This window comes from Sorex fumeus, unplaced genomic scaffold, assembly GCF_029834395.1.
Source record: "Sorex fumeus unplaced genomic scaffold, SorFum_2.1 ptg000026l, whole genome shotgun sequence".
NCBI lineage: Eukaryota > Metazoa > Chordata > Mammalia > Eulipotyphla > Soricidae > Sorex > Sorex fumeus.
In genome coordinates this window covers 1425481-1448673 of record NW_026606083.1, presented here as the reverse complement: position 1 = coordinate 1448673, position 23193 = coordinate 1425481, and the positions used below count along the sequence as shown (strand labels likewise).

Genomic DNA, 23193 nt, shown 5'->3' with positions numbered 1-23193 from the left:
CTGTCTTCGTTGGCACTATTCTCGCCTGAAAACCCTACATATGGCTACCATTTTGACCCACATAAATTTTTTATTTCCACTATCACTTGATCATTTGAAATCCCGTTACTCATTGATTTGCTCAAGCAAGCACCAGTAACATCTCCATCCATCCCTGTCGCATGCTAGTGTAGCCCAATGGCATCTGCTCATTCTAGAAACATGAAGAACCTCAAACTGATCTTTCAGGGTCTTGATGAAGAAGTCTGACCATCTTGTCTTGTAAGTGGGCAGCCACAAAATCTTTTGACGTCTCGTGAAATCCAGTTGTTAATGGCTCTAGTCTCGCTGTCCTCTCCAAATCTCATTATATGTCCAGTCCATCTGATTTTCGACGCCTTGGCAAACAAGACACCATCCCTGATTCTCGATTTTCAACAGAGGTCGGAACTCCAGATTCCTTCTCTCACTTGAGTGAAGAATGATACTTCAAGTATAGCTCTTTCGATTTCTCTTTGGTAGAGGATAGCACTCTCATCCTGTTTTCATAGGACTCTGAAGCTTATGTTAATGCAGGGAGAACAGTGGAGTAGAAGAGATGTGCCCAGAGCTGAAGGTTCTTCGTCCTCTTAGCTATTTCTTTGAGGCTCTTGAAGGCATTCCAAGCCACTCTCTTCCTCCTGCACAACTCAGGTGCCAGGTCATTCATCATGTTGCCTTCTCGATCTAGGTACACATAACTGTTGAATTCGGAGATGTTCGTTCCGTTGAGAGCGAATGGAACATCAGGAATGAGACCATTTCTCATAAGCATTGTCTTCATGAGATTTAGCTGTAGTCCAACCATTCCAAACTCACAGTTGAAGTTGGGCAGCATTTGTGCCTCTTGGCTAATGTTTGGTGTTATTAGGGCGATGTCATCAGCGAAGTGGAGGTGGTGTAGTTGCCAACCGTCTATCTTCACTCCCATTCCTTCCCATTCCAGTCATCGCATGAGGTTCTCAAGGATGGCACTGAAGAGTTTCGGTGAAATGGTATCACCCTGCCGAGCCACTCTCTTGACATGGATGATCACTTCATTGTAGAATGGTGAGATCCTGGTAGTGAATCCATAATACAGCTCACGAAAGAACCTGATGTAGTGAGTTTGAATGCCCTGTTTGACTAGGGCTTCGATGATTGCTTCAGTCTCAACAGAATCAAAGGCCTTCTTTAAATCAATGAATGTTAGAGTGGCATCTTGAACTCCCGAGGAACCTCAATGTCCCTAGTTATTGTGTAGATTTGGTCGATCGTGCTGAATCATTTGTGGAATCTGGCTTGCTCGCATGGTTTTCCTTCACCTAGAGTTCTGCCAATCCTATTCAGGATGACTTGAGTGAACAGCTTGTAGACAACAGACAATAGGCAGATCAGGTGAGAGCTGCCAATGTCGTGGATTTCTCCCTTCTTGTAAAGTAGTACAGTCCTGCTGGTTTTCCATTGGGATGGAACCTTGCATTCAGACAGGTAGCATGTGAACAGCCGAGCCAGTGTATTGATGAGTACTGACAGCAGGTTCTTCAGGTGTCCGGGTCTTACCTTGTCTAGGCCGGGTGCTCTTTGCTTCTTTACTGAAAAAATGTTGGATTTTGGAAAGGAGAATGTTGGGAATGACATATCCATCCTGTGGAATTTGTTATGTGCGCATGTGGACTTGGCTATCAAAGAGATCCAAGTAGAAGTCATGAATGATCTTCTCCATTGCCCTTCTGGAAGATGTGATAGATCCATCAGGATGTCAGAGGGCAGTCATCTTGGTCTTATAGTTGGGGAAGAACAGGCAGGCATTGTGAATGCTTTTCCCAGCTTCTGCCACATCAGGCAGCACTGCTGCTCTTCTCTCTTGAGGTCTTCCTTTATCACTTCTCTGCACTGCTTTCTGAGCTCTGACATTCGCTTGCGGTTTCCTGAAGCTTGTGCCAGGCCATGTTGGTGAATGAGCTCGAGAGTTTTTGAAGACAGCCGTCTTTTTGTGGCTTTCTCTCTCTCTGCGTTCCTCGCACAATCATGGAGGTGCTGAACCAGTCGATCATATTCCTCATCAATGTTCTCAACGACGGCATCTTCCCATGTTGCTGAAATAGTACCAAAAAGCTCCCAGTTGGTGGTCGTTCTGGGAGTTTTCTTCTTAAACTTTGCAGCCCTTTCTCCCCACTCTGTGAAGTAGAATTTTTCACGAAGGACACGGTGGTCTGATCACATTTGGAATTTTGGGACAACAGCGACATTGGTCAGGCAAAACCATCGATTGAATATGATGTGGTCAATTTCATTGTGGAATTGTCCACTGGAAGTCTCCCTTGTCCAATGTTTAGATTCGCCTTCTGGAATTTGAGTTACCAATGATGGTTTTGGTCGACCTGATGAACTCAGACAGTCTCTCACTCTGTTCAGTCCATTCTAGGCCATGGGTCCCGATTTGGAGTTCTTTGGCTGATCTTCTCAGTCCTATCTTGGTATTAAAACCACCGACAATGATCTTGTAGAAGGTGTGGTCTTCTTTATAAAACTTCTCCAGCTCCATATAGAACATCTCAATTTCTACTTCATCATAATTGGATGTTGGTGCGTAGACAACGAAGATAGAAACTGCCAGCACTGAGCCACATCTATTCAAGTGTAATCGTCCAATTTGGGTTGTTAGTCATTTGAATGAATCAATGCTTATAGCCAAATTTGTGTTGACAAGGACTACTTTGGACAAACTGGCTACCGAATGTAGCCTGCCCACACGGCAGAGTCTGGCAAACTCCCCGTGGTGTATGCAATATGCCAAATACCAGTAACAATGATGGGTCTCATTCTCCTAAAGAGCCTTGAATATAATCTCAGGGCTAGGATGAAGGAAACGTTACTGGGGCCTGCTCGAGGCAATCGACGATTAACAAGATGATTTGTGATTGTGATTTGTGAAGAACACCAATACCACCAATGCCTCTTTTGTCGCATGTTCTGAAGGAACAGTTCTTCTCCAGTGTCAAAAAAGGCATGATGTGATTTATGCCTTCTCGACTTGGTCAGACCAATGATGTCGTACTTGATCTTTTGCACTTGTACCATCAAGTCCTTGATGGATGCATCAGATGCCAGCGTACGTGCATTGAAAGTACAGTCATTTTTGTCCTTTTTCGTTTTGGCAGCCTAGTTCAGCCTTGAGATTTTATCAGCCTCTCCTTCCTCATCCTTCTTAACGCTGCTATATTGGTGGCTCTTTCAGGGTCAGGGGAATGAGACTCATTGTATTTACTGTTTTTGGCATATCAAATACGCCACAAAGAGCTTGCCAGGCTCTGCCATGCGGGCGGGATATTCTCAGTAGCTTGCCAGTCTCTCCAAGAGAGATAGAGGCTAGAAATATTTATATTTAAATATTTATAAATATTTCCACTATAAATAATTTATAAGCTTGTAAAGCATCTTAGAACTAGTTTTAAAATCTGCATCTTCCAGGGTCTCTATTGATTGTGAAACCAATAGTAATATCAAGGGAAAGTAAAGAACAAAATGACTTAAAGATACCTTAAAAGAAGATCTTATCAAACGTGGATGAAAATACATCCTTAGAAAACTTTCTAGGATCTAAGTGAGAGTCCTAACTCAATATAAAGCTTAACACATCTAAATGAGGTCCTAGCTCAATTACAAATATATATTGTTATGTTTTGTTTATTAAGCAATTTGCCTTTTTTGTTTTGTTTTTGATGATTTTTATAACTTTCAAGGAAACAGTGTTGATTAGGATCCTTTGATGCTCTTAAGTTATATTCTCAGAATAAATTCCTATGAATAGAATTACTAGGCAAACATGATATCTTCACATTTTGATTGTTTATTTGCATTTTATCTCCACATGTCAACTTTACCTTTCTTTTATTTTATAGTGAACAGAGCAATATGTTCCCTTGCAGTTTTTCAAGTATTGTTGGAACTTATGTTCATTTCTGACATTATTTTATGGAGTTACTAATCATGCTCAGTATATTTTATAATTTAAAATCGCTGAATGAGTGAGCTTGAGATTTAAAGTCTGAGCAAGGCTATTTTTCAGTATGCAGAGACCACATAGTTGTCAGTACACCAAGTATTAAACCATTCTAAAATATTTATATATGTATAGATACAAAAAGGGCAGATTACAGTAGGGGAGTATTTCGCAACATACTTTGTATTATTAAGCTAAATTTGTCAAACAGATTTCCCTCTAAGCTGAAATGTGGTCTGGATGTTCAGTCCACCTTCAAGTAGAATTCTCCTAAATCATATTGACTTGAAAGAATGCTCTGGGCTCTGTCTTCAGCATTCTTTGTAACACTTTACAGTTGTTAAAATATTCCATCACTACATCTTGTCTGTTTTCTAATATCACACAATATCCCACACTTATACTGTCAATTTTCAGATATGCCTCTTTTGTAGCTATCGAGTGTGCGTGTGCTTCTAGATAAACAACCTCTTGTCAGAAGCATGGCGGTCTTTTTCCATGTTTGCAAAGGACATGGAAGAATATTTATTCCACTTAGCGACTGTGTAGTCAAATTTGACCTTTAAAAAATAAGTTTATATTGCACTCAAAGGCTAGCTCCACGAAATACACACATTACCTTGATTCATGACCTTTTCTGTCTTTTAAATGGGTTATCATATTTTATTAGGTAAAATTTTAAAGCATAAAATAAAAATAAAAAGTGAGCTGTTATTAAAGAGAATGAGTTTAAAAGTGAAGTATCTGAAGTCTAGTTCATTTACTATTATTTATGGGACCTTATTAAAATGTGATACTTTCTCAGCCACAGGCTCCTTAGTTTAAAGATGTGGATAATATTACTTACTTGGTTGAGGGAATAAAATGAAATCAAAATTACATAATACCTCAAATACATCACATATGTGTCAGACATTTTCTCCTTTATTTCTATTAGAATTGAAAAAAGAGTAATGTATATGACAGAAAACAAATCACATTGCTCTACTTTCAGCATCATATATTTTAAAGCTAAAAACTGTTTCTGGGTGATTCTTACTGGGTGAAAGAAGATCCAAAATTTGCCTGGAGTTTCAGCAACTGAAGTTTTAATAGCTGTTTGGGGAACCAATACGAGAGTAGAAACATGCAGGTTCAAAATCGTGAAAATAATTGTAATGGTAAAAAGTAGGAGATAATGACTAGACTATAGTGAAGGTTGAAAGCGCAACAGAAACATTTTGCCCAAAGCCAGGGAGACCAAGAAAAATTAAAAAATGAGGAAATGCCAGCATCGGTTGCTTTTGTTCTTTTGAATGTGGGCCAGTCTCTGAGGTGTGAGATGGTATCTCATTGTGGTTTTGATCGGCATCTCCCTGATGATTAATGATGTAGAGCATTTTCTCATGTGCTTTTTTGCCATTCGGATTTCTTCTTTGAGAAAGTTTCTGTTCATTTCATTGCCCCATTTTTGGATGGGGTTGGATGTTTTCTTCTTGTGGAGTTTAACCAGTATTTTGTATATCCTGGATATCAACCCCTTGTCAGATGTGTATTCGGTGAATATCCTTTCCCATTCTGTAGACTGTCTTTGTATTTTGGTCACTGTTTCTTTGGAGGTGCAGAAGCTTCTTAGTTTATATCCCAGAGAGGCAAAAAGGTATAGTCGAAGTGACATCTGCACTTGTTTGTTCATTGCAGCACTCTTTACAATAGCCAGAAACTGGAAGAAACCTGAATGCCCAAGAACAGATGACTGGTTAAAGAAACTTTGGTACATCTACACAATGGAGTACTATGTAGCTGTTAGAAAAGATGAAGTCATGAAATTTACATACAAGTGGTACAATATGGAAAGTATCATGCTAAGCGAAATGAGTCAGAAAGAGAGGGATAGACATAGAAAGATTGCATTCATCTGGGGGATATAAAGTAACAAAGTATGAGATTAATACCCAAGAATAGCTGAGATCAGCACCAGGAGGATTACTCCATAACTTAGAGGCCAGCCGGGTATCCTAGAGGAAAGGGCAGTTCAGATAGAGAAGGGAGCACCAAATAAAGGATGTTTGGAGGATCCTCCCAGGAGGGGAGATGCATGTCGAAAGTAGACTATGGACTGAACATGTTTGCCACTCAATGCCTCTTTTGCAGACCACAACACCCAAAAGGAGAGAGAGAACACAGGAGATTGCCCTGCCACAGAGACAGGGGGGATGGGGGGATGGGGGTGGGAGGGATATTATCCATGGTGGTAGAAAATGGGCACTGGTGGAGGGATGGGTATCTGATCATTGTATAATTGAAACCAAAGCACAAAAAATTGTAAATCTACAACTTTAAAAAAAATAAAATAAAATAAAGGGAAAATAAATGAGGAAATGAAAACTAGTTCCTAATGTTACTCTTATCAGGTTCAAAAAGCATGGTGCCTAGAAGAGAATTCCATAAGCACTAATTCCATTAGTAGAGTCATAGTCACTTTTCCATCTATATCTGAGATAAGGGGCACACAGGGAAATGAACTTTGCTTCCTTATTTTGTTTTCCTTGATACTTTCTTAGTCTGTTGGGATGAAAGGGGTAGGGGTAGGGTTTGAGCAAGAGTACACGGATTAAGGTGTTTGATGTGCACATGGGCTTACCAGTTCAATTCCCAACACTGCATATAGTCCCCTGAGCACTGCCAGGAGTGATCCCTGAGCACAGAGCCAGGAGGACAAGATGAGGACAGCCAGTTATAGTAGCCCCCAAACAAAACAAAACAAAAAGTTATGGAGTGAAACCATCAATAAAGAAAAGCCAATGGTAATTGTGCAAATCTTTTTGCACAAAATTTACTGAAGTGGTCATAAGTGATCATAACTGACTTAAATGTATTCCATTAATTCACAGTGTGACAATACAATACTAAAGCTATAGTAGCTTTATTTTTGGAGTGCCTGACCTAATTCCATTGTCTATGTTGATAGTGGCAGGGGAGGTGGGGGGAGATTAAGAGATATACTATTCCACAATTCTCCAGACAACAACCAGATAGGTATCATAGAATTCAATTTCATTCAACTCAACACACCTACCCAGAGAAAGCAAATTTGGGTTCAGTTAAGAACTAAAGGTTAATCCTACTGAAGGAAACTGCCCTTCCCTGCCCAGTTCTACTTAAAATGCTAATGATAAACCCAGGTTGACACCAGTTGTTCTGAATGACTAGCTATAAATCAAGTTCCTACAATCCCCTTTTCATATTTGACCAATTTTCAAGGGCAGGTCACAGAGTTCAAAGAAACATTTTACATACCAGTTCCCCTATTTATAATCAAATGATATGACTCAGAAACAACCAGAATAATAGATGCAGAGAACATGGGAAGGAGAATAGTGCTTCTAGATCTACTTCAGACCTGCCACTATTCCTGCATCTTCACAAACCAGGAAGCTTCCCAAAGCCTTTCTTTTACAACATCTAAGGGAGCTTTTACATAGATGTTACTGATGAACTCATTGACCAATGGTGATGTAACTGTCTCTCATGGCTTGTACAGGGATGAGTGAAAATAGCATAGATCCACTAGGCAATGGGCCCTATCCTTAGATGCTTTTCAAAAAAAACACTTATAATTTAGGAAATCCCAAAGATTGTGGGGCTGTGAGCCAAAAATCCTAAAAGAAGATCAACTATATAAGAAGTCTACAGTGTTCTTATAAATAATTAAGTGTATATTTTTCTTGTAAATCACACCATCATATTATTGGTTTTGGTTATTATATGTACAACTGTAAGTAAATGAACAATGAGGGTTGCATGATGTCTCAAGGGGTAATTGATTGTTGATTGAGGGAAACGTGGAGTAAATAATACTTAGTTTTAGACAGACCATCTTTCTTTTCCCCTATACAAATATAACTCTAGGAAAACTTTTAGATATGTACATAAAATAGCATTATAAAATTGAATAGTATATAGAAGACTACATATGTTTGGTAAGATCAGGGAATTTATTATGATTTGCTTTTTAGTACCGTGCGCTAACCGATTGCACCACTGGAAATCCTGGAGCGATAGCCCAGCGGGCAGGGCATTCGCCTTACAAGCGGCCAACATGGCCGACCCGAGTTCGATTCCTCCGCCCCTCTCGGAGAGCCCGGCAAGCTACCGAGAGTATCTCGCCCGCAGGGCAGAGCCTGGCAAGCTCCCCGTGTCATATTAGATATGACAGACACAGTAACAACAAAGTCTCCAATGGAAACGTTACTGGGCCCGCTCGAGCAAATCGACGATCAATGGGAGGGCCTTTACCTTTACCTTTACCTTTGCTTTTTAGGGTTTTCATAAAAACATACACATGTATATAAAATGTTATAAATATCAGAATCTAAGTAAGTATTAAAAGCAAAATTAGATATTCTGATACTTAGTTTGGATATAGAAAATAATGAAAATACAGGAAAAGATAGAAAAGTTTGGTTATGAGAGAATTTACAACTAATTCAAATCAGTTTTTAAAGGAAATTACTATCTTATAAAAGATGTTCTATAATTAAAGAGGTTCATTGCCTCAGAGACATGGTCCAGGATCAACATTCTCTATTAATTTTCCTGTTTTGAAACATTGGTTTAGCTTCTCTCGTTTCAGGAGATAGTTGTAGCATTATTGGGCATCACATCCAGACAACTGGTCAGAGAAAAAATGAGATCATATTTTTCCAAGACTTCTTACTAGAGCTAAAAAAAATCATAAATGTGAGTTCTTTAAAATTTCCTTAAGACACTCTCAGGATCACTGACTGAAACTGATAAGCAAAACGGGTTACTATTATCGGGTTACTATTATCATCTTAGTCTAATTAGCATCTAATTAGCACCTATCACCTGAATACAGCTTGTTGGCATGAATATGGCAGGGGTGAAGGAATAATACAGTGGTTAATGCTCTTGCCTTGCATATAAAAGACCTGGGTTTGATACCTGTCACTCCATATGGTCCCCTGAGCCCACCTGTAGTGATTCCTGAGCTCAGAGACAGGAGTGATCACTCAGTAGAGAGACAGGAGTAAGACCTGAGCACACCACCAGTGTTCCCAGTTTCCCTCCTGCCATTTCCCAGCTCTAAAGTAGGTACTTTCCTTCTCTCTCTCTCTCTCTCTCTCTCTCTCTCTCTCTCTCTCTCTCTCTCTCTGTATCTCATGGTGATTCAATTAAAATAAAAAAGGATCTGAGAACATTCAGGTGAGGCCCCAGGACAAAACAATTTTTTAATGAATAAAAATAAAGACTGGAGAGATAGTAGAGCAAGTAAGGAACTTGCCGGGAAGCTTTGTTTCCCAGCTCTAATTTAGTCTCCAGAGCCCTGTCAGACATGATCTTCAAGCACAGAGTCAGGAGAAAGACTGGCCATTATATGGTGTGGCCCAAAAACAACAAAATAATACAGCTATATGCACTACAAGTAAATAAAAAATAGTTCTATACAACATTACAGGAGTCACTGTTTCACAGCCTGCCATTTTCCCTGAAGTTTTTGCCTTTTCCATAAACTTTCTTCCCAATGGCTCTTTTACACTTCCACTTGAATTTTCACAAACTTTAAATTCCACCCATTCCACTTTCACTTCATTAACTTCCAGACACTCAAACTAAAACTCAGATAGTTCTCTATAACTTGGATCCATTTTTATTTACTCATGCCTACATTCAGTGAGCTGCAATGTAATTGGTTCTGGAAAGAATGCATTGAAGAAAACCATATCCATCCTCATAGAACTCACATGCTTCAGAGAAAAGTTTTAACCATAATAAAAATATAAATTATGTTGAGTGAGATAAAATTAGAAGTGGCAATAATAAAAATGGTACTGCAGTTGCCATTTATAATGGAATGTTATTGGTAGGCCGTATTGATATACACTGGGAAAAGATGTAAAAGATAGCTCTGAAGGTATCTTGAGCAAGACAATAACACAAGAGAAAATGCTCAAGATATCCCTGGATGGGGAGATGTCTGATACTTTCAAGCAACAATGAGACAATAGATGGGCATGAAACCAAGTGGGCAAGGGTTAGGCCATACCCTGTGGTTCTGAGGGCTCGTTACTGGCTCTCTGCTCTGGGATCACTTCAGCTGAGGTTCAGGGAACCTACCGGGTCCACTGAGTGCAAGGCAAGTGCCCTACCTGCCCTACTCTCTTCAGCGCTCTTGCATGGAATCTTTACATCTTAGAAATGTTATCATAGTGTGCTGAAAGTAGATAATGGACCAAACATGATACTTCTCAGTATCTGCATTGCAAACCATAATGCCCAAAAGTAGAGAGAAAGAGTATGGGGAATATTGTCTGCCATGGAGGTAGAGGAAGGGTGGGAAATGGGGGCTGTACTGGGGATATTGGTGGTGGGGAATGTGCACTGGTGGGGGGATGGGTGTTTGATCATTGTGTGATTGTAACCCAAACATGAAAGCTTGTAGCTATCTCATGGTGATTCAATACAATAAAAAATAAATAAATAAAAATTTTAAAAAAGAAATATTACCATAGTTGAAAATTCCACGTATTTCTCTTTGTTTTATCTATTGGACCCTTTCCTTCTAAACTATTAGAAAGTTCTGCCTGTAATCCAAGTTTTATGATAAATTCTGTCCTTCATCTTCAGTGTTTTACAAAACATTTCTTTAAACTGTCTTATCTTTAAAAGTCCACCTTCTGTAATGCTTCACAAAGAATTATTATTCTTTCATAGTAACAATAACAATCCTCAAGATATAAAGCTTCAGGTCAGGAGCTAAATGCTATGTCCAGACATAGTCCACACCTTATTCATAATTATGTAAGTGCTAGAACCTTCCCTCTTTAAGATTATTGACATCACATTATTCTTCCACCTGTTCACTCTGTTTACAATTACTTTTTGTTACCAAAGTTCTCTGGAAATAATTTGTCGATCTCAAGTGCGACTTTCATTATGGATTGTTTAGTGCACATATAAATGGCACCATTGGTATTTGTATAATGACAAACTACCACAATTCTCATTTTATATTATAGTAATTTGAATTTTGATAAAAAATTAAATAACATTTTAGCCTACCTGTGGTCTCTTATTTAAACTTGTGCTCAACCTGCATTTCTACCATCAAAATCTTTTTCTTCCAACTTCAAGTTTCATTCCCCAATATGCATCAAAATTTACACACTTTTACTATTTTAATGTATCCATTCTCATAGAGAGAAATATATATATTTTATATATATAAATATATATACCTTTAAACGTAATGTATATATATATATATACACATACCTTTTGGATATATAATGCAAGCTACTGAGGTTATCCTGCCCACATGGGCAGAGCCTGGCATGCTCCCCATGGTGTATTCAATATTGTCAAAAACAGTAACTATAACAGGCCTCATTCCCCTGACCCTGAAAGAGCCTCCAATAGTTGGGAAAGACGAGTAAGTAGAGGCTGCTAAAGTCTCATGACTGGGAGGAATAGAGACGTTACTGGCACCCTCTCGAGTAAATCGACGAACAACGGGATGATAGTGACACAGTGATACAGTGAATATATCCATCTTTTTTATTCTTTATCTCATTAGTACTGTTTATTCATTCTGAACCCCATAGTTCCTAGGGAAATTTCAGTAATCCAAGGTTTAATAGATATTGGTAGGAAATCTGAAATGGAGTAAGAAACAAAATATTTTATTCAAATAATTGTGGATAAATTACATTTACTGTCATATCATAAGTAATTCTTTCCCTTTCTACTTTTTGGATTTAACTGATGAATATGGGTTCCTACAGACTTGTATAAAGAGGATATAGAGATACTTGAACAAAGTAGGTACAGAAGGAACACAAACTCACAGGTAAAAACAACTAACGGTAATTTCAGAGCAAATAATTTTGTTTATTAAAAATTTTTGCAACAGTTTTTATGCAAAGATATGGCCCAGAAAACAAAGTGTGAAGGCTATAGAGAGAATCTAGAAGTCTGGAGACAGGGCATTTGTTTGCTTGGTTTTTTTTTTTTACAATATAAATGAAGGTGAATTCAGTTACTTTTCATTTAGTAGGTACTCAGTAAATGTGTTGAAGGAATGCTCAGATTAATATTGTGATACATATCTTTGAAAAAAAAGAAACAGCAAGTCTGTAAATACCATCTCTGCATAGTCTACCTGCTCTCCGTAAGCACTTTCAGATTTCCTCGTGCTATTTTCAACCATAGTATGTTGGTGGCTTGTAAGTGTGACAGTTTCCTAACCTCCAGATTCTTATACCCATATACCAATGTGTCTATTGAATATGTTCACTTTGACGTTCCAAATTTGGTATTCCAAAATGAAACGTTTAATTAATCCCTTCCTCCAAATGTATTCTTTCTCCATTTTATTTATCTCCAAGTGTGCCATGCAATGCAGTACTGAGGGCAGAATTCTGTTGTTTTGTTTTGTTTTTCTCTTACACTCTCATCCAATGCATTCTGCTAATTCCCTGACTAAATATTTTTGAAAGTCTACTTTTCATACGTATCATAATTATCCTAAGTCATCTCATTATCTCTTTTACAGACTATTGAGCAGAATAAATCTCTCTAATTTTGTTGTGCCAAATTTTTAGCATTTTATTTAAATGTCAACTCTGATCATATTTTTCTCTTAGTTTAAAGATCTGAAAGTGGAATCTCATAAACTATTGAATTAATTAACCCATGAACTACTTTCTATAGTCTTTCATTCATACTGTCTGTTTTCTCATGTCTTATTTTACACAAAGTTCACAATTTAAAAAAATTAGACAGTGTTTCCCCATATCACCATGCTGCTAAGTCTTGCTCTTGATTTTTTTTCTATCTGCCTACCCATCTTTTCACAGTGCACTGCATTCTGACTCATTTCTAAATCTTAGGCATCGCATCTCCCTGAATTTTTTCCTGTCATTCTAGTAAAGCTTAGAAAGTCCTTATATTTGTTACTGCATTAAAACAACACACATTGTTTATAAATGATCAATTTGCATTTTGTCTTCCCATGCTACACTGTAAATTTATGTGCTCCATATTAGTGCCCTATTAAGTATAAACTAAACACATAAATTCAGAAATTAGGGTCTCAAATGAGGAATCAATATTTAAAGTCATATAACTCGTTTCTTCACTGACTTCCCTTATTTATTCTACTGATCACTTGCAAATTAGGATCAAAAAGAGAAAAGTTAAGAACCAGATATATCTTACATCCATATTTTATTACAATATTGTTATCAATGCGGATACTTAAGTGTTATCTATAATAGATATTTTCTAATATAAAAAACAAAATTCCCTTTCTTACAATAAAAACACTTTTATGCTTTCATGAGCATTTTCAGACTCTGAAAATTGTATTTATTTTCCTCATGCTTAGTAAAATTTAAATTTTTAGGCTTTATCTTTATTTACTTATTTAGTTTTTGGTTTGGGGGCCAGCCCTGGTGGTGCTCAGGGCTTACTCCTGGGTCTGTGTTCAGGGGTCGGGGAGACTTATGGGGTGCCAGGAACTGACCAAGTGAATGTATGGCAAACACACTACCTGCTGTGCTATTGCTCTGGACCCCAGGATCATTTGTTTCATGCAAATTAAAGATTAGTAAGCACAAATTTATTCATGACTTTTTTTAAAAAAATTATGTACCTTTAGAAAAGAAAGATATACAATTTTTAGAAAGAAATTTATCTTATCAACATCATTGACTTACAGTTCTGTGGAATTTGAGGATTTCAACTCTATTCATCAATATGTGTATAGTCACTACCTCCACAATAATTTTTTAGAAAAATTTTAAAATCAAAAAAATTAAAAATGTATTTAAAACTTATTTAAAAATTATAAGTCTTTCACTTAAAACTTTTAAGCTTTTAAAATTAAAAAAATTAAAAAAATTTTAAAAAGTCTCTCTGTGGGATAAAAAATAAACATATTCTAGGATCAACAAATAATAAAATCGTCATAATGAGATTTTGTCTAAAGAACTGAGATGACATGGGAGGAGAGATGACTGGGAGAGGTCCTTGGGACACTGGTTGAAGGAAACAGAATTTAGTGATAGGTGAGGTGTTGAAACAATATATACATAAAAGTGAAAAATGGTTTTTGAAGATTTTAGCCAGGGGTAGGAAAAATAATATATGACATATTAAAATATTATGAATAAATAAATTTAATCATTAATTATCTAAAAATAATTTAGCAGTTTATTTAAAAGAACTCCATCTAACATCTGGATTAGAGTAATAATTATTTAAATAAATTTCAATCCACTCAGAAAAAACAGCTGAGCCAGGTTCGATTTCTCCACCCCTCTCAGAGAGCTTGGCAAGCTACCGAGAATATCTCGCCCTCATGTCAAAGCCTGGCAAGCTACCCGTGAGGTATTCAATATGCCAAACACAGTAACAACAAGTCTCTCAATGATGAATGTTCTACCAAGGATTCTCCTTTAGGGTCATTTCTTAGTGAAAGGCTTCTTACTCAGGTCTGTTGCTATGCTTTACCTCCTCTTATATATCATTAAATTCTTTGTTTTCTTTCTGTGACTGGAGACCTAAAGTCATTAATGCACATACTGTCCTTTTTCTCTCCTTCCACTGGAATGCAAGGTCTAGGAAAACAGGATTTCTGGGTTATTTATCTCTGTTTCCCCAAGACATGGAATACAATAGCTGCTCTGCTAATGTCTATTGAATGGTAATCCATAACCTCCATTTTGCTTGATGAAATTAACCATTTTATTCAAATACTATTAGTACCTACAAGAGAGTAAAATTGGAGGAAGGTCATGGTTTCGAGGGGCAGGGGAGATGGCGAATTAGGGTGCAATCCCTGCACATGACCAACCTTGATTCATTTGTTTTTGTTCCGAGAATTGCCAGGTGAAGCCTGGCTTCCCCACCCCCAGCAGACTTCCCTATCACTCACTGAGCTTGCCACTCATCTGCCTACCCAGTTATATTCCTGGAGGCCCTCAGTCAACCCAAGCAGCACTTGGAAGCTCTCCCTCAAAGTGTTCATTCTTCTAAGAGTGAGCAAGTTGAATAATAATTAGACTTGCCACTATACTGTCTGTTGAGTACCAGGAACATGGTTGAAGTATTAAGCCTTAAGAACCATAGTACCTTGCAGGTTCGATGCATAGTTCTCCATTGATCAGTCTTGTATGTTTAGTCAACAAAAATATGCATGTTTCCTCAGCTGGCAAACTGAGATAACAGTGCCACTTTAATTATCTCATTGTCTTAATGACTTATCCAAAAGACATTACTGGGGCCAGAGATTTAGTACAGTGCTTGTATTAACCCCTGTTAAGATTTACTTCATATGCCTCCCACACAGACACACAACTACTGGCAGGAGTAATCTCTGAGCTCAGAGTCAGGAGTAAGCCCTGTGCACTGCTGGGTGTTCCCTTCCACAACAACAGAAAAAGAAACATTATTTCTGTGAAGCACATTGGCTTTGAAAACTTTCACTCAGATGTAATGGATTATCTAAATGCTCTATGTAGGAGACTACTATTGGGAATGTAATAACATATTTTCTGTTTTTTCAAAATTATCAAAAATTAGAAAAAGCCCAAATGTCCTTCCTGTGCTGAATGGATAAAACACTCGCTGCATATGCATACATAGAGGAAAAATTCTATACCTTTCACACAGAGTGAATTAACACTTCTGATATCCTTCTCTATGAAGGCAGTCCAGTCCTGACTAAAAAGTTAAGTTCGATTGGTACAACCTTCGTATCTGATGACTCTTTTCTCTTGCGGCATCACCAGTCTTTAGTACAAAAGTCCCAATTAATTACCACTTAATGAAGGTACTTTATGTTGAGAATTTTTATTGATGATGAGATTACATATATAAATATTATATAGAATATGATTTACTATTAATTATGAGAATGGTGAAAACAGAACCTTGATCATGGAAGGCAACAGTGAGATAACAGTGCCACTTTAATTATCATTATAATATATATATTATAATATATATAATTAACATTATAATGGCCAAAAATGTGAGTTCTAAACTGATACTTTCTATGTTCAAAATCTTTAATCAAACTTAATCTTTATAATTTTAGGCTTCCTCTGCCACAGGGTTGTTACTGCAATTAAATTTAGGTAAATTTCTAGTACCATCCCTGCTCATACTCACCAGGTACAGGGTATTCATTAAGTAATTTTAATTTAAATTGCATGCCTTCTTTTTTTTTTTTTTGCTTTTCGGGTCACACCTGGTAACGCACAGGGGTTACTCCTGGCTCATGCACTCTGGAATTACTCCTGGTGGTGCTCAGGGGACCATATGGGATGCTGTGAATAGAACCCAGGTCAGCTGCGTGCAAGGCAAATGCCCTACCCGCTGTACTATCTCTTCAGCCCCGAACTGCATGCCTTCTACTACTGACCATTAAAGACAATAAATTCACATATTACTATGCAGTGTAAATGAGTAGAGTGCATATGGTTCAACCAAGAATTCATTCAATCATTCCACATTATCTGTATCCCATAGCTGTCACCCAGCAAGTGTCCCAGGCCCGCCACTGCACTGAGAATAAGGAAACAGTGTCATGGCACAGGCCAGCCCTGTCTCTCCTCAGCCTGGCCAGTGAAGCACACAATCACATTTCTCTGTTTGCTCCTGTCCTTGTTCATGCTCACCAGGTACAAAGACAGGAGACTGGCCCAGCACAAGTCGGAAATAGAATGTTTCACCCCCAAAGGGAGTATGGGGAATGGTGGGAGAGCAACAATGAGCAGGTAAGCAAACTGTGATGGTCTGAGGCAGTGTGACCTAAATGTATGCGAGCTAGAGGAACAGGTGGCTCCCTGGCCCAGGTCCCCATCAACTGTGCATTTCATACAGTGTCCAGCCTGGGCCCCCACTGGTCTTCTGTGTGTGTCTTATTTGGAAGAACCATGCTATCCTTGTGTAAAGTCATGGGAGCCTCCTGTCCTACACGCTTCTGTTGCCCAAGGTGTGCGCTTTGCATGTCTGAAGCCTTAGCTCAGTTCTCCCACGGACTTATCCTTTCATAGGTCAAATTACTCTGGGGTTTGCCAAGTGGAAGATATTGGAGGAAATTGACATTCCAGGATTAACCAATCAGGTAAATAAAACAAATAAAACAATCTGAGAAGTAATTTTGAGGAAAGGATTGCAACTGAGGGACGGTGCCAGGCCCTGATCTCAGACAAGTCTGAGAATTATTCTGATTTCTTACATTAATCTGAATGTAAGGTCATTTTACAGCCTAGGGAAATTGCCATGTAAGACTAGTGAACTATAGGGGAAAGAGACTTATTTTTTGATTTTTTTGTAAACTGAAATCAGGAAATCTAGTCCTCCTCCGGCTACTGAGCTCTGCAGCTCTTCCCCTCCTCTGTGTGTGGTGGTGAATGTCTCTCTTGCTGTGCTGTGCATGTTCTTTCCTATCAGGCATCCCCTACTGAGTAGCGCCAAGTAATTTGGGGTATGTGGGGCTATAAGCATCAACTGAGCTGTGTTGCATGATTTGAACGTGCTTTATTGCATGGGATGGGATTTAATGGAAAGGTTCTGGACTTAAACACAGTCAAGATTAACATCAAGCAATTTCAGAATGTTCTTCGTTCCTTGAGTTGAGGGAATGTCTCACTATGTATTACTCCCCACCTCTAATCTGTTGTTTCAATCCACCTGTGTTATAAAAGTATCTAATGGAGTGCTTGCAGAGCAGTATGGATTATAGGAAAAGGGAAATCCAGAAATTGTGTGTGTGTGTGTGTGTGTGTGTGTGTGTATACATGTCATGACCCTGATTAGAGGATAAAGATAATTCTGTTGAATCCTGTTGAATTGAACTCAGACATGGTTTGTTTCTTCAATAGTGCATTCCTTCTGGTTTTTAAAAATGTCATAGTTTATCCAAAGCTCACTGTATAGTGCAAACTATAGGCAGTCACATTCACATTGTGTTTGTCAAAACGATTATGTAAACAGAACTTGCCTAACTTACAGCCTGAGCTAGTAACTGTCATCAAACATGTGACTAGAATCATCTACAAGTCCCAGAAACAGAGCAGTGATGTCAAAACATATACAAGTTATTTGGTGCCAACCTTTATACAGCTATCTTTGATCTCATAATATCTGGAAGATGCACTTCAAGAAATTATTTTATGGAAGAAAATGAACAGATACAACTGGGACTGCTGGTTTCCTTCCTTACACCTATGACAAAAGACATAATACCATCCTTGAAAATCAGTCAAAGCGCCCCTAAGATGAATGAACAAGGTGCAAATGACTTTATCAAATGACAAGTCAAAGGTTCTGTCCAGATTTGGAGCAATTGACTTAGACTAATGGTACCAAACCTAGAAAAACTGGCTGCTAACTAAAGAAAAAAATCTCAGATAATACAACCTAAGAATGTGTAGTGGAACAAGTTTCCTTAAGTTATTCTGCTAAATTCTGTCCATAAACTATTATTTTGAAACATTCTACTCATCTAGGAAAAGTCACAGAGCTACTCAAGCAAACATTAGGTCTTCATTCTGTCTTATCCTATTCTTGGGATTTTTTACAACTCTCATATCTGATCATGCCAGTGAATAAAAGTACTTGAAGATGTCTTGACTGGGAATCAGATTCAGGATAGTATAGAGGAAAAAGCTGGTGCACTGAGAGTCGTAAACAGACCAAGTTTCTTTTGATCAGAGCCAGAACCACAGAGGCAGGCACTCAACTTGTCAATTTTGGTAACAGTTCCAATTTTACAATAGCAATACACCACTTTGGGTTTTTTATTTTTTTCCTTTGGCTTTTTTGGGTCACACCGCAAGATGCACAGGGGTTACTACTGGCTCTGCACTCAGGAATTACTCCTGGCAGGGGACCATATGGGATGCTGGGAATCAAACCCTGGTTAGCCACATGCAAGGCAAACGCCCCACCCCTATACTATTGTTCCAGCCCCACCACTTTGGTGTTGTTTCCCCATTTGCTTAGATGTAGGCAAGATAACAGCAAAACTTATTACACTGATATGTCCTAGTGTGACAGAGAAAAATAATGCACGAGGCAATAAAGAAAGCGCTCTCTAAGCACTACCCCAGTCCCACAGAAAATCATAGGCATCTGCAGACAAGTGGAGTTTCCTTCTTTCTCTTCCTTCTCATTCATTATAACTGCATAAAAACAAAGAAAAGATGGTGTGTATAGGAAGAAAAGGCTATCCTATATCTAAGAAAACTCCTTGCTAGGAAATAGAAAAGTTCTGGAGGCATACTAAAGAAGAAGCCAAAATTTCCAAAGCCTTCCAATATTTATTTCTGACTTTATATTATTGCACAAGAAGAAATACACATACTTATCCAGAAAAAAAAGGTTTTTAAAAATTCCTAAAAGGAAAGATACCATAAGGAACACAGTTATATGTAAGCTGTTTCTAAATAAGGGGTGGAGAACAGTCAACACAATGGAGTTGTGGGCTGATCAAGAAAGAACAGCTCTAAGAGAATTCTTGTTATGTAGACTATCAATCCTTTTTCTTATAGCCAGTGCCAGTTGGAGTCTTCATTCTGTTGTGCTCATCTTGCACCCCATGATGGAAAGGCTTCCTACTCTCATTCTGAGAATGAGATTTTAGAAAAGTGAGCTATCTCTAGTTCCTCTTCAAAGCTCGAAAGAGTGGCACTGAATTAATTTTATTGTTGCTATGTCATAAAATCAATTATGTAAAGTATTAATCACTAAACCATTGAGTATAAAGAGCACACCCGTGGAGGAATGTGTGTTCACAGGCTCTCCGGGACGCTCTCTCTCACCACTTGTGTTCAGTGCTCTCGAGCCACTGTGTATGGACAGGATTGAGATGGCTGTAGGTGATGAGCAGGCAAAGGAAGAACAATAGTTTCTGTTTATTCAATCTCTCGGCTCTTCAATCTCACACATTCTTCCTTCCTTGCCCCTCATTCCTCGATCCCCACTCATCTCTCCATGCTTCATCTCGCAGCCTGAGTTCTACCTCTCCTCTTTTGATTCTGATCCCCTGCATCTCTCTCCACCTCTATTTATCTTTCTCCACCTTGCCTTCCTGGCCCATGCTCCACCCTGGAAGCAAAAACAACACAAGGAAGCCCTTCCTGACTGTCTGGGCAAAACACCTCTTAAGGTGTTTTTCTCCTCTAGTGATTTTTGTATGGACACAGTAAGAGATACGTTGAAGCTTGTAGGGAAGCTCTCCAGGGAACATCTTGCCTCAGACTCACACTATAGAGCTCAGAACAGATTAATCATTCCTAACCCTAGGGTCCAAATCTAGTTGTTACTTTTTGAATCATGACAGCATCTGTCCATGACCAAGCTCTTAACACAGTTAAGCTTTAGGGCACTTGGGCCAGGCCCATCTCCATGCCAGGGTAGCACATAGCTCACCACTTGCCCTGGGTCCATCTTCGGAACCCTACTTTTGGGGGTGCCAGGAAGCAAGGGCAGCTGAGGTTTAGGTGGAGACAATAGATGTCCAGGAGAAAAAATATTTAGAGTCAAATGACTCCCACATAACAAAAGCATAGCATTTACTACTGTCTTCCTGTGCCCAAAAGGACATTGCTCTGAATAAACTATACAAAAGACTTAAGGAGAAAAGAAAAACAATATTTACAAGTCAATGTAGCACAAAGAAAGAAGTTGCAAATAAACACAGAGGAAAGGAAGTACTGTGATGGGAGAAACCCAATAAAACTAAACTACCTGAGGTTATGCAGGAAGGACAAAACAATGTTATCCTACAATTGAGCAACATTTTTTTTTATCTTATTGGATCACATCCATCAAAGCACAGGGGTTACTCCTGGCTTTGCACTCGGGAATTACTCCTGGTAGTGTTCAGGGGACTATATGGGATGCTGGGAATCAAACCCGGGTCAATCGAGTGCAAGGCAAATGCCCTACCTGCCGTGCTATCACTCCAGCCCCACGATTTTCATTAGTAAATGCATTACCTAATTTTAGAGGACTTAAATGTTTAATAAAGCCTTAAATAATATCTATATAGTGAGGTCACAAAAGTCATTATGAAATTAGTAGAAACTCAGATTTTTAAATATAGGCCCAAACTGTGGTGTGCCGGGATTGTTTTGTCTTTAGTTCACTCAATTCATACTAATACTACTGATTTATGAAGCACTAATTTATGAGCCAGACTTGAGATAAATAATTGACCCAGAAATGTTCTAATAAAACATAGAAAGCTCTAATAAAAATTCTGAACACAAAAATATCTTATACCAGTTCTAGCTACAGTATTACCCCAAAGTACCCTTTTCCCTCTTTAATCTCCCTTTTCTGTAAAATAAGAAAAATAATATAGAACTTCCCATCATAAATACTATGAAAATGAGATGAGATTATGCACGTGCTTTACTTCTTCTGGCACCAATAAGAAATTCACTAAGTTTTGGTTAGTACAATTAGTCCAATACCCTTTGAAAGTTCTTTTTTGTATTCTTCTTCCCCACCATGACATTATGGTTGTCTTTTCAAAAATCAATCCAGGAAAAGTTAGTAAAATGAAATCTAGTGGAAATTACTTTACTTGATCTCTTGATCACTTGATATCCCGTTATTCACCAATTTGCTCGAATGGGCGCCAGTAACGTCTCCATTTGTCCCTTGTCACGTGCTAGTGTAGCCCAATGTCGTCTGCTTGCTACAGGAACACAAAAAGCCTCAAACTATTTGTTCAGGGTTTTGATGAAAAAGTCTGACCATCTCGTAGGTTGGTGACCACACAATCTTTTGATGTCACAAGGAATCCAGTCGGTAACAACTCTAGTCCAGAAATCATCTTCAAATTGAATTACATGTCCAGCTCATCTGATTTTCAATGCTTTGGCAAACAAGACAGCATCCCTGATTCTCAATCGTCGATAGAGCTCAGAGCTCCGGATTCCTTCTCTCACTTGAGTGAAGCATGTTACTCAAAGCATAGCTCTTTCGATTCCTCTTTGGGTGACCCAATTAACGTACTCACCTGTTTTCGTAGGGCCCAGGTCTCTGAGGCATATGTTGGTGCAGGGAGAATGGTGGAGTCAAAGAGATGTGCCCAGAGCCAGAGGTTCTTTGTCATCTTAGCTATTTCTTCAACACTCTTGCAGGTGTTCCACGCTCTCTTCCTCCTGTGCAGCTCAGGTGCCAGGTCATTCGCCATGTTGAGTTCTCAACCTAGGTACACATAACTGCTGCATTCGGAGATATTCATTCCATTGAGAGTAAATGGAATGTCAGGAACTAGTCCTTTTTTCATAAACATTGTCTTCATGAAATTCAGATGTAGTATGATCTTTCCACACTCACAGTCGAAGTTGGCCAGCATGTGCCTCTTGGTTAATGTTGGGTGTTATTAGAACAATGCTATCACCGAAGTGGAGATTGTGTGGTTGCTGACCGTCTGTCTTCACTCCCATTCCTTCCCATTCCAGTTGTCGCATGACATTCTCAAGGGTGGCACTGAAGAGTTTTGGTGAAATAGTATCACTCTGCTGAACCCCTTTCTTTATGTCAATAACTTCCTTGTAGAATGGTGAGATCTGGTGGTGAATCCATAATACAGCTCAAGGAGGATCCTGATGTATTGAGTTTGAACACCCTATTTGGCTAGGGATTCTATGACCTTTTCAGTCTCAACAGAATCAAAGGCCTTTTTTAAAATCAACAGATGTTAGAGTGGCATCTTGAACTCCCATGAAACCTCAATGAGCTTGGTTACTGTGTGGGTATGGTCGATTGTGCTGAAACCTTTTCAGAACTCGGTTTGCTCACATGGTTGTCCTTCACTTAGTGTTCTGCCAGTCCTATTCAGGATGACTCAAGTGAACAGCTTTTAGATGACAGACAACAGGCAGATCGGGTGAGAGCTGCCAATATTGTGGATGTCTCCCTTCTATATAGTAGAACAGGCCTGCTGGTTTTCTATTGGGATGGAACTTTGCATTCAGACAGGTAGCGTGTGAAGAGCCGAGCCAGTGTATTAATGAGTGCTGACGGCAGATTCTTCAGGTGTTTGGGTCTGACCTTGTCTGGGCCAGGTGCTCTTCGCTTCCACAAAATGGCGTTTCAGATTTTCGAAGGGAGAACGATGGGAACGACATCTGTGGGCAGGTAGATGAGGCTAT

The 23193-nt window shown here is 38.7% G+C and overlaps 1 protein-coding gene across 2 annotated transcripts in view; it reads left to right on the top strand.

The window, feature by feature from the left end:
• Window positions 1–23193, top strand: part of GRM5 (glutamate metabotropic receptor 5) — a 607899-nt gene that overhangs the window by 571771 nt on the left and 12935 nt on the right. Inside the window, exon 8 of one of the 2 annotated variants that reach the window (XM_056114523.1) lies at window positions 16696–16791. The exons of the other annotated variant lie outside the window; for it this stretch is intronic. Within the exon in view, the coding sequence (XP_055970498.1) occupies window positions 16696–16791 (96 nt within the window). The remainder of the gene's footprint in view (window positions 1–16695; window positions 16792–23193) is intronic. 2 annotated transcript variants of the gene reach the window in all.